Source organism: Ambystoma mexicanum, chromosome 6q, assembly GCF_040938575.1.
Source record: "Ambystoma mexicanum isolate Mex_15411 chromosome 6q, UKY_AmexF1_1, whole genome shotgun sequence".
NCBI classification, from domain to species: domain Eukaryota; kingdom Metazoa; phylum Chordata; class Amphibia; order Caudata; family Ambystomatidae; genus Ambystoma; species Ambystoma mexicanum.
The window spans coordinates 1,255,199,808-1,255,212,089 of record NC_090937.1 but is presented as its reverse complement, the minus strand read 5'-3'; the positions used below and the strand labels follow the sequence as shown (position 1 = coordinate 1,255,212,089).

Genomic DNA, 12,282 nt, shown 5'->3' with positions numbered 1-12,282 from the left:
TGAGATTTCTGGTAAGCTGGCCAGCAAATTAATTCCTGTTGCTAGCCCAGATCTCGGGCAAGTTAGCGATGCTATTATGTCTGGTCTCTTGCAAGAGGGTGTCGGATGTGAAGGCGCTAGACGTAGATAGGAAATGTTACAGACCTGAAGCCGTTACATTCACCCTGACAAGGAGAACAAAAACAAATTCAGTATCCGTACTTCCCGGGGCATCCCTGCTTGTGTGTGGAAAAATGTGTCCACGAATACGAGCTAAAGACGGCTGAGATCCGACCTGCGGGGTGGCGCAGTTGTTAATAGCACGCAGGAAACCGCATAAAGTAGTAGCCACAGCTACTATAGCTAGATGGGTTGGAGAGATTATGCAGCTAGTGGGGATCAACCTGGAGTGTTTGGGGGCTGATTTAGTGAAAGGAGCTATGGCGTCTAGGGCATATGCATCAGGCGTAGTACTGAGAGACATACTTAAAGCGGCAGACTGGGCTAGCGATAGCGCATTTAAGGCCTTTTATTTCAAGCCAGTGCCTTCAGGGACGCAAGCAGTAGTGGAGATCTTTGAAAAAGCATAATGCTTGCCTCCTGTCTTGGCATAGATGAAGACTACCCCTGCATACTGCACAGGGAGTCTTGATTCTATTAAAGACAAGGAGGCGAGCATTACTCTCCAACCCATGCCGTACACTGGACATTTACATGTATAACTTACTTGATTTGTTGCATAGGGCAGTGTACTCACCTCCCCAACGAAGCTCTTCTATCTCAACAGGGGAAAACCAGAAGAGCAGTTGAAAGTTGATCGAGGGAAAGATCTAAGTGCCTCCTAAGAAGAGGGACGATGACCAGCAGGACTCGACAGGAGTCAAAGGTCAAGAGTAGAAGAGTACGATGGCCCGGTTGGACAGTTATCAGATAGATGTTTGGTCACTTTATCAAGTTCGAGGTGCAGTTCAGGGCATCCAAAGAAGAGGAGGAGTTGAGAGAAGGAAGTGACTCATACAGGGTCAGGAAGGACAGTGAACTACAGAAGAGATAGTGTCTAGAGGGACTTATAGTTTTGAAAAAAAAAAAGAAAATGAGGTTTTTGAAGCTCATTTACAGTTATTTGTTGAAACTGCTGAAGAGTAAGATTAAATAAATTGAAGCATAATGCTCACCTCCTTGGCTTTAATAGAATCAAGACTCCCTGCACAGTTTGCAGGGGTATCATCCAAAAACAAATATCACAGTTATTTTTGGTTTCAATACGTACCAAAAGAAGGAGCATCACGTTGGAAGACAGAAAGATTATAGTATCTGGAAACACAGTTAAAAGATAAATATCTGGCTGCCAGCTCCTGCGGAAAGAACACATTTCACAATTTAATGTATTTACAAATAGCCTTGTGAGCGAATACCTAATTAAGTGACATTCTGCAATTTTATGTACAAGCACATCTGCACAAATAATGTTTGTTTGTTCATTGAATGTCTAATGCGCACCAGACCCGTAGGTAACAGGGCGCAGCAAAGGAGATGCAAGGCTTACAAGGTTACATATTGAATAACAGTATAAATTGACAAGTGAGATACAAGACAGGTAGGGCTCAGAATATACAGGTAGTAGATTTCAATAAAGTTATTTACATCATAATGTACAGTAGTTTACAGTAATTTACAATATTGGGTGGCAAGATGTGCTAATGTGCAAAGGTTTCAGTTTAGACTAGTCTTCAGTCAGGTTAAGGTGGGTGATAAGATTCTTTCTAAAATGTGGGTAGGGTTGATCAGCTCTCAGATCGTGTGGCAAGGAGTTCCATAGTTTGGCGGCCTTCACAGGGAAGCTGTTGTCGCCAATCTTGGAAGATTTAAATCTTGGTACCACCAGGCAGTTAGTATTGACGACTCTGGTAGGCCTGCTGGAAGTTCTTCTGGTCAATTTATCAATTAGGTAGCTAGGGGCAACATTGTGTAATGCTTTGTGTGTCAGGGAGGCAATTTTAGTTGTATCTTGTTGTTGGTGGGTAGCCATTTGTATTGGTGTCTGATTGCGGTGATGTGCACTCTTTTGTTGATGCCTAGTGCGGCTCTGAGAGCGTTATTCTGTAATATTTGTAATTTTTGGATACTGTCTTTGTTAGCGCTACTGTAGAGAGCATTGCAATAACCTAATCTGGAGAGAATTAATGCTCTGGCCAGTCTAATATAACTGTGGTTGGAGAGGAAGGGCTTACCGGCTCTGATAAGCTTGCACGTGTAGGCTGTAGTAGAGACCAGGGATTTCAGTCGTTTATTGAAAGACAGTGGCGTCCAGGTAGAAACCCAGGGTTTTTACCTCCTTCAAGACTATGGTATTATTGCCATCAATGATGAAAGAAGCATATTCATGACCTAATTTGGTGATGTTGGAGGGGGTGCCAAGAATGATCAGCTCTGTCTTGTCATCATTCAGGCATGGGCCATGTGTGGCCATCCATGCCCGAATGATGAGGTAGATCCTATTCACCGACGCCAAATCCTTACCATGATCCCCGGAAAGTGGGAGGAGAATCTGTGTATCATCTGCGTAATTGGTGGAGGCGATACCAAGAAGGTCCAAATCATCAAACAAAGGTTTGGTGAAAATGTTGTACAGAGTTGGAGACACGCATGAGCCCTGAGGGACCCTGCACACGATTGGGGTAGGGTCAGCCGCTGCCGATAGGAAGAACACTGATAGTTCTGTCACTCAGGAATGATTCTATCCACTTGACAGCATCTTTGGAGAAGTGGGCCGCTGAATCAATAGAAGTAGTGCTGTCTTCCCTTTATCTCTCAGCTCATCGATTTGTGTTTTCAGATCTATCAATGCAGTTACCGTCCCATGCAACGGTCGGAATCCTGACTGTCTGACCCCTAGGAGTTTATGTAGCTCAAGGTATTTTTGGATCTGTGAGTAAGCAACTTTGTCCAAAATATTAAGTAAAAATAGAACCGTCGTGATGGGGCGGTAGTTTGTGGCAATGAGTGGGTCTAAAGTTTGCTTCTTCAGAAGTGGGAGAACCCATAATTGTTTAAGGTTGGCTGGGACAGTGCCAGTGGCGAATGAGGCGTTGATCAGCTTAGAGATGAAGGGAGAGAGGTCTCTAGGGGCATCTTTTATGATGTGAGCTGGGCAGACATCTTCTTTACAGTTAGAAGGTTTGAGTGATAAGATAGTTTTTTCAACTTCTAGGATGGAAGTTTTGGTGAAACGGAATCTATTATTCTGATCAATGGTTTCTTCACTAGGTGGGAGAGAGTTAGTTGGCTGTGGTAGGATTAGAGCGTCTTTCTTAGTTTTTATTTTAATTTGTAGGGTGTGTATTTTATTAGTTAGGGCTTGTTGGATCTCTGAGCACCAAGTCTTGTTTTTGATACATATATCGGGTGTGGAGATAGGGGACTCTAATTCTCTTAGTATAGTAAATAGTTCTTTCATATTAGAGTTGGAGTTGGCAATGCGTTCATTATATGAGTTTCGTTTTGCCAGATAGATTTCGTTTTTGTAGTGTAATGCCGTGGAAGTTAGCTTCTTTTTATTCTCACTGGAATGGCAAACCCGCCAGGTGGTTTCGCATTTTCTTTTCAGTAGGCGCAAGTCCATTAGTTGTGGAGTGAACCACTTGTTAAGGTTTGCTTTGGCTCTGCTTGGTCTCAGATTGGTCTCAGATTGAGAGGGGCAACTTTGTCCAATGTGGAGAGCATAATCTTGTTATATTCCTGCACCAAGGTACTTGGGTCAAGATTACCCGGCAGAGAATTTAGGGTAGGTAGAGAATATTAGGAATCACATTGTCCACTGTGATATTCTTTTTCATTCTGGTTAGACAAGGTGGCGCTTCTTGAGAAGCTGTGAGTAGTGGTCTGGTGGTTGATAGAGTCATGGACATGAGGGAGTGGTCAGTCCATGATAGAGGGGAAATGGAGGAAATGGTAGCTGTACAATTGTAGACGGCTACCCAGTCCAGGGTTCTGCCCTTGATATGGGTAGGTTTGTTTACTTTTTGCGATAGTCCTAGTGCATCAAGGGCGTTGGCGATTTGTAAGGCATATTTATCCACTTCGTTAATCGTTAAAACCTAAATTAAAGTCACCTAGCAACAGTACTTGGGAGGTAGGTTTGAGATTATTGGCAAGTATATTATGCAGGTCCTCCTCAAATGTCCCGAGGGTACCAGGAGGTCTGTATATTATGAGCATGGTAAGTGATTGGGAGTTATTTAGTGGTAGTTTGATAGAGAGGATTTCACATGATTGCAGTGTTTGGGGAGAGACTATTCTTATTGATAGGCTCTCTCTGGATATGATAGCTATTCCGCCGCCTCGAGTTCCATCTCTGTCTTGTCTGGAAATGGTGTAGCCTTCAGGGATGGCTAGCATAAGTGCAGGTCCTGCAACATCTTGTAGCCAGGACTACTTTAATTGTGGGTTGGATCCTGTGGTGGACAGGTCAGATGACAGGGTGGGTAAGCCTAGCCCAGCGGCGAGAGCGTTGCGGATGCTGCTAACTGATTTTGGCCTTGCAGATGCGTGGAGGATGAAACATCCCACTGAGAGGCAATACTCGCACTACTCAGCCCCGCACCAACTGCACACTAGGCTCGATTACGTCTTTTCCACAGCTGATGTGATGTCTGAGATTACTCAAATCGAATACAAGGCCAGGGTCCTCTCGGATCATTCGCCCCTGATCCTCGGATGGCAATATTTCCCCCTGAGGGCGAAGATCCCTACATGGCGCCTCCGAGCGGAGGCGCTCAAAGATCCAATCTTTAGAGAAGATATAAGAAGAGATTACTAATTTCTTTGAGGAAAATACTGAAAGTGTTGACTCTGCGGGCACATTATGGGAAGCTTTTAAGGTGGTGATGCGGGGGGCGGCCATTGCTAAGTCAAGAGGGTTACAGGGTGGGGTCTTTGCTGACCTACAGAGGGCGGAAACTGAGCTAGAAATAACGATGAAGAGCGATGACATAGACACGAGCTGGTGCTCCAACTACAGCAACAATGTGCATGGCATTGGGAAAGACTCTGCAATCTCAATTATAAGAAATATGTTGAGAGGCAGCACGCGGGGGGAGACAAGACAGGCCGCCTTTTGGCCTGGCTATACAAAAGTGAGACCCCCTAAGCCTCCGATTAGGAGTATTATTAGGGAGGACGGAGATGAGGTGTCCACGCAAGAGGGGGTTAACAAAGAATTTGTGGAATATTACAGAGTGCTGTATGGAGATGATGAGATAGGCGATCAGCGCAAGATATCCAAAACGTTAGAAGACATAGGGCTGCCCAAGATAAGCGACGAAGAGAGGGGGGAGTTAGATGAGCCAATCACGTTGGAGGAATTAGAAGAGGTAGTGAAGCAGTTGCCTACCTGTAAGGCCCCAGGGGCAGATGGGTTCCCCAGCGAATTTTATAAAGTATACAGAGAGGAAATCCTCCCCCCAATGCTGGACCTGCTGAATGAAGCGTTTGAGATAGGACGGTTGCCTGCGTCACTCAGAGAGGCGATCATAATACCGCTGCCCAAGCCCAATAAACCGGAGCATAGATGTGGTTCCTACAGGCCTCTGTCGATGCTAAATCAAGACAGCAAGATTCTCACGGCTGTCCTAGCAAATCGATTGCGGAAAGTGATTGGTAGACTCATACATCCTGATCAAACGGGTTATGTCCCGAGCAGGAACATAACACAACCATAGGCGACTTCATCGGGTGATCGAATGGGGTGGTAAGAACAAGGGTGAGATGGCGATAGTGTCTCTAGATGCAGTCAAGGCTTTTGATTCGGTCAAGTGGTCATGGCTATTGGCTGCTTTGGAAGGGTATGGAATGGGGCCGTGCTATATCAGGTGGGCCAAGATGTTGTATAGTGAGCCGCTTGCCAGGGTCCGAACTGGAGCGGTGATATCCGAAAGATGGCAACTTGGCAGAGGCACCAGACAAGGGTGCCCCTGGTCCCCGATGCTTTACATTTTGGCCCTGGAGCCTCTGGCAATATGCCTGAGGGCACAGTATGAGGCGATAGGCATTGAGGTGGGAGGGGAACGACACTTGATATCCTTGTACGCGGACAATTTGTTGCTGTACTTGCAATACCCAGAAGAAAATCTCTTATACATACTAGAAGTGATGGAAAGGTATGCAGAGTTGTCGGGCATCTCGGTGAACCCCCAAAAGTCTGTCATATTCCCATTAGGTAGCTATATGGGGATCCCTGTAGAAGTACTACCGGTGCTACAGGTACCATGGGCAACAAGCTCTTTTCGCTATTTGGGCGTAGATATATATCACACGGCGCAAGATGAACACAGACACAATACGGAAGTAGCCGTCGAGAAAATTAGAAACAGTATGCAGTTCTGGGCAAGACTGCCCTTGGCGATGATGGGGCGGGGGGCCATGCTCAAGATGGTAGTTCTGCCCAGGCTCCTGCATTACTTTAGTAACATCCCATATATAATACCCAAGAAGTTTTTCAGTAAATTGGTCAGCATGTGTAGGGATTTCTTGTGGCACGGTACCCGAAATAGAGTGGCGTTCTGGAAACTGCAGAACTTTTATGAAAAAGGAGGTATCAGACTGCCCCATTTTGAGGTTTACTATTTGGCGGGACAGCTACAGTATGTGGCTAAGTGGCTCTCTGATGAAGTGACCCCTGAGCACAGGGTGCTTGGACAGGACTGCGCCCCGTTTTATTTGAAGGAAATGATCTGGCTGTCTGAAACTGAAATGAGGGGGCGTCCTGCGATGTTGAGGCTTGGATGGAAAATTTGGCGTAGGGCTTGTCGCCTAATGTAAGTCCCATACCCGTGCCTCCCGCAGATACCGCTGGTTGCTTTGACAGGAGAGGATGATCAGCTGAGGGCGATTGTTAGGACCTACTGGGAATCGGTGGGGCTGGCAACGCTAGGCGATGTTTGGCAAGAGGGATCCATCAAGGAGTTTACAGAACTCAACGAAGAGGCGGGGCTACACACGGGTCAATATGTCACATACATTAGATTGGTGCGGATGATTAAGAACACCTGGCCAGAAACAGTTTTGATAGAAGAACCAGATGCAGTTTTGGAAGCAATGTATGATATGTCTGAAGGGGGTCATGAGATCTCGAGACTGTATGAGATGGTGATGGCTAAGGTGGGGAAAGATTTGACGCATCTGAGACTGGACTGGGAGATGGAAGTGGGGGCCCCGATGGAGGACGGGATGTGGGAGCGTGTCCTGGGTTACCACAAAAAAGTGTCTAGAAATGCTAGATTAAAACAAATTCAGCTGTATGTGACACACAGGGCATACATGACCCCCTTGAGGATATCTAAGTTCCGAAACTCTGGAGTACAAGTGTGTCCTAAATGTAAGCTGGAAAACGCTGACATGACACATATGTTCTGGTCGTGCCCGGTTATTAGGTGCTACTGGGGTGAAGTGGCGCAAAAACTGGCTGATAAAGGGGTTACTCTTGTCACAAACACGGCTTGGGCCTGCTTACTGGGCGGGTTCCCCAGGCCACGGAAACTCAAACATATTGAGAAACTGAGAAATCTGGCGTATGTGCTTGCGAAACGTAGGATCGCCATGGGGTGGAAGAAATGCCACAAACCTAAGGTGGATGTATGGTGGAAGGACTTACAGAAATGGGCGGAAGCTGAAACGGTGGCATGGCAAGATGCGAGTAGCCGGGCTGATGGGGAGGTGGGCACCCGATTGGCCTGGAAAACGCTAATAACAGAATTGTTTGGAGTAATATTAAATCCAACGGACTCCGAAGAGAACGAAACCCGGCCGCATGTGCCAAACATTGAAAGAGATTGACAAATAGGCTCACGGGGGGAGGGAGGGATAATGGGAGCAGTGACTACGATAACTTGATGTGTAATTGAACTATTATGATTATGCTGCTTGTTTGGTTTTCGTTGTTTTGTTTGCATAAAATCAATAAAAGAAATTTAAAAAAAAAATCTTGTAGCCAGGACTCTGTGCTAGGAAGTCCAGGCTGTCTTCTGTGATTACGTCGGCTATGTCAATGGCATGAGCCACAAGGGATCTCGCATTGAGGATAGCTCCTTTAAGGGGCTGATTGTCCATTTTAACTGGGGTCGAGCATAGTGTAAGGCTAGTATGAGCCATGGGCTTGGAGAGGGGTGTAGTCGTCTGATTTGCAGTAGCACACAGGACGGATGAGGAGGTAGGCCATTTGGAAGTATTAGAGGTCATAGTGCAGTCACAGATGGTTTTGTTATTAGTAGGAGGTAAGGATCTGGTCAGAGGCTCGTATAGTTTAGGTCTGGCACGCAATTTGAGATTTCTGTTGATCGTAGTACATGGGGCCGTGGTATAGTCTCCTGAAGACATGCAAGGGAGGTGACTAGAAAGGGCAAGGCTGCAAGTGTTGGGAACCATGTTTAGCAAGTTCTGCGGGTGTAGTCTATTCTCCTCTAGTGTGGTTCCGTTAAGATGGACTGCGATGCTGGTGACAAGGAGTTGTAGGGCAACTAGTACCAGGATGGGGTAAGAAATACTTTGGCCTGGCATGTTTATCAATAAGTCAGAATGTGATGTAATTTGCTTGGCGGGCTTGAACCCAGTATGCAGAGTAAGCAATATGTCATAAAACAACAAATCAGAGTGGGCAGATTCGATTTTTGCTAGTGGTCAGATCACATATCACCTAGCCGTGGGCAGTTGTGTCAATATGGAGTTATGGCAGGCAGCTGTGAAAAACATACGGCTGGTGCATACGAGCTTTACATCTGAATGTTTCTGGAGTGAATATAAAAGGATGCTATTCCACTTTTACTTGCATGCAGATCAGCAGGCAGCAAGCACCTGCTGTGGGATTGCCTGAGGAAGGTATCTTTGGGGTCTCTATCACTGGCTGTCTCAAAGGTATCATCTCTGCTAGAGATTTTTGAGGTTATTTTTCTCAAAAAAAACAAGCCGCATATTTTAGTTGTATGGCGATGTCTCCAAATAAACACTATGTACTATGTATAAACACTGGAAGTTACACTTGTGTTATTTTAATAATTATTATTTATAATTGTGATTGTATTACAATTTAACATACAAATTTGGTTACGATTAATTACAGAACCCATTTATTGAGAAAAAGGGTGACGTGCTGTGCCAATAGAATTCGCACGTGCACAGAAATAACGGTACGAAAAAAATAATTAACCGAACACACATAAAACAGCACCATAGATGGTTACTTTATCAAGAACATAAGGCTACTCACTACACCTGCCTGCATCAAAATGCACGTTTCAACGCCTTCATCCGGACGCTAGTTCCCTTGTGAATGTTTTATTATAAAATGTAAAACACAGTTATGTTTTTGCTCACAATTATACATAATTATTATTAAAATAACACAAGAATGTAACTTCCCTGTCCACGCAGTGTGCATTTGTTTCGTTTTTATCTCATTAAGTGTAGACATTAAGAGCATTTCCTGATGTACATTAGTATGGCCCTGGCTGTCGCCTTAGCCATGCCAGCCTTCCTAACAGGAGGGGGTGAGGCTGGTCGTTGCAAGATACATCCCTTCTGGAGAGCTCTTACCACAGCAAGGTATGCATGCAAGGCAGGGGTGTGGCTGGCCTGGGAATCCAGGATAACAGGCTAAGGCCTGAGGAGCTTAGCGGAAGGAGGGAGAAGCTATGTTCTGCTATTCTCTAAAACGGGCCATGGCCTGTTGGTACCAAGCATTTCGAAAGGTTTTTGCAGATGGTGTACCTACCGGTCTCTCTTCACAGAGGTATGCCAAGTTTGTCTGTGACATTTCAACCCCAGCCTCTGCCGTCAGAAGGTAATGTAGAAATGCGTCATGCCTAAAACAGATCAAAAAGACAAACTGTGAAAAAGAATGCATAGCGTTCCAGTGAAAATCTAAAGACATGATTTCTATGAAAACAGCATGATGGCTTTTCCTAGGGATGAGCATCCTCTACTGGCAAAGTAGTGTATTACATACTGATCTCTATATATAAAGTGGAATGTATGTATACATGTGTATGTTTGTCCGGTTATGCAAATTCACACAGTTGAACCCACGTCTACCAAATTTTGTAGGATTCCCTTTTGTCTGGGGTAAGATCGTAGTCTATGTTCGGATGCAAAATATTCACTCCGTAGATACCCTCATTTACTGATGCTCACCCTAATTCACTACAGTAGGTACTAGAAGGAGGCAACATTTGGAAAAGTGAAGAAAAATGTTCGATGTGTTGGTTATTCCTCAGAAATTTATTTATACTGTATACAGTTCAAAAGTGTTCATTAAAGTATTTTTAAAGGGAATTAAAAAAATGTAAACTTTTTTATCACACCACTCCAAATATGGGAAATGGCAAGGTTACAGTTTACTTAAGTTCATTCACAAGAAGAGAGCACAATCAATCAATCTTTCTTGGACACTTTCTCAAATGTGCTCAAGCCATTGAGTGACTGAAACATGCCACTCAGAAAAGCTCCATCTGATGCAAAGCGAAAATCAATATCAAATGCTTCTGAAACACAAAAACAAACAGCAGCATGACTTGCCGATCAGAGGATAAGAGCAACTTTCTCCAGGGTAAATGAGATGGCAGAGCAAACTGAAGCAAGACTTGCCGACAAGAGGACAAGAGCAACATCCTCCAGGGCACATGAGACACCAGAGCGAACTGAAGCAAGACTTGCCGACAAGAGGACAAGATCAACATCTTCCAGGGCACATGAGACAACACTCGATCAGGACACGGGCAATGCCGGGCACCCCAGCTAGTTCTACAGAATACTGAATTGCTCACCATGAGTCGATACATAAATAGGTCGAGGACATAAATATTGTATTTCGAAACCCTTCTGTCATGTATATATTATTTCTAACCTGGACATCCGCTAAATATTCTTACCTCATGTTATCTTTTTTGAGAGTTATATCCCTGTAAAAAAATATTTCCATTCTACTGTAAGAATACCCTTTAGGTATTTTCATACTTCCATCAATTCGCCCTTTGCCCTCCTCCAATGACCCAAGATAATGTTTCGAAGTTTGGATTTGCTACCAGAGGTTTGCCCTTCTCCAGAAAAAGAATGATGTGCCATCGGCACACAGTAAAACAAAATGAAAAAAACGACTTTGAACTGTAAAAAAAAAGGTACGAGGCCAATTCATTTTTGCCCCGCAGCAGTATCGTTTACAGCATGTACGGACAGTGGACGCGTGTTCAGAAGGTGCTTGGGGCTACGGGGCCTGGTGGGAGGAGGAAAGGGGATGGAAAGCCCCTGTTTTGGGACTATAGCTTTGTGGCATAAAATAGGTAAAATGTGGAAGAATTACCATTTTCATCCACAATACTAAATCAACAACAAAAACAAAAATATATGCTTAAAACAAATACATATATTTGAATAGAAATTCCAAAGATTTCACTGAAAAACTAATTTAAAACTTCTTCATTTTTACTTTATGTTACTTTCAACTGAAAATGAAACATTTACAGGTTCTTCTTTTGTATCGCTTCATTTTGAGACAGGGTTATTATTACTGGGATATCACATAACTGTGCCATCTTGAAAGATCACCTTTGCACTGACCCTTTCATAACGAATTTCAGATGGGTAACTATGAACACCCACGATACATTCCACTGAAAGGTTCCGAGTTAAATCATCATAGTAAATAAATCTGGAGCACAAACATAGTCTCGGACCCTGACAGGGAATAGAAAGTACTTTTGATAGCTTCTAATCCATAATTATAAGTTGTGTTTGCCCCCTGCATCAATTTCCTACACCTTTTGTGTGAAAAACAAAAACAAACAACATTGGCCAAAAAAAAGAAAACCGCCATCAACCTTCAACCTGCTTTTCACTGCATAGGTCTTTCCCCAGACACTAAAATAAACTTGCCCTTCTGCCACCCTCCTTAATTTACCCCATGTCACTGTGCCCTCCCACCACCCCTACAAAAAAACAATACCTGCCATCCCGCCTTCCTCTCCCCACCAAGTTCAGCTTGCACGCTGCTTCCCCTCCATCCCCAGGGGCAGCCTCACTCCCTGACACAGCTGGAGCCGCAGGTCTGCCATAGTGCAGGTCCACAGATCCTGCTCTGTGAGGGAGCGGCGCCATGCTCGTCAGATGGTCATTTTGCCAGACATACTGCCCAGAGGGGTGCAGGCCATAGGTCAGGGCACACAGTCTCCTTGGCCACCCTTTGGTCAGAAGAGACCCGGATGACCCTGTGGAAGTGCTGTACTGTGTTCCCTTTTCGTGACATGAACCAGTGGAGTA

General features: G+C 44.7%; 1 protein-coding gene across 3 annotated transcripts in view; it reads right to left on the bottom strand.

Annotated features, from left to right (window-relative positions):
* Positions 1–12,282, bottom strand: part of SEL1L3 (SEL1L family member 3) — a 797,084-nt gene that overhangs the window by 124,855 nt on the left and 659,947 nt on the right. For all 3 annotated transcript variants that reach the window (XM_069631849.1, XM_069631850.1, XM_069631848.1), the window contains exons 18-19: positions 9,743–9,833; positions 1,250–1,334 (exon numbers count right to left, since the gene is read on the bottom strand). In XM_069631849.1, the coding sequence (XP_069487950.1) occupies positions 1,250–1,334; positions 9,743–9,833 (176 nt within the window). The remainder of the gene's footprint in view (positions 1–1,249; positions 1,335–9,742; positions 9,834–12,282) is intronic.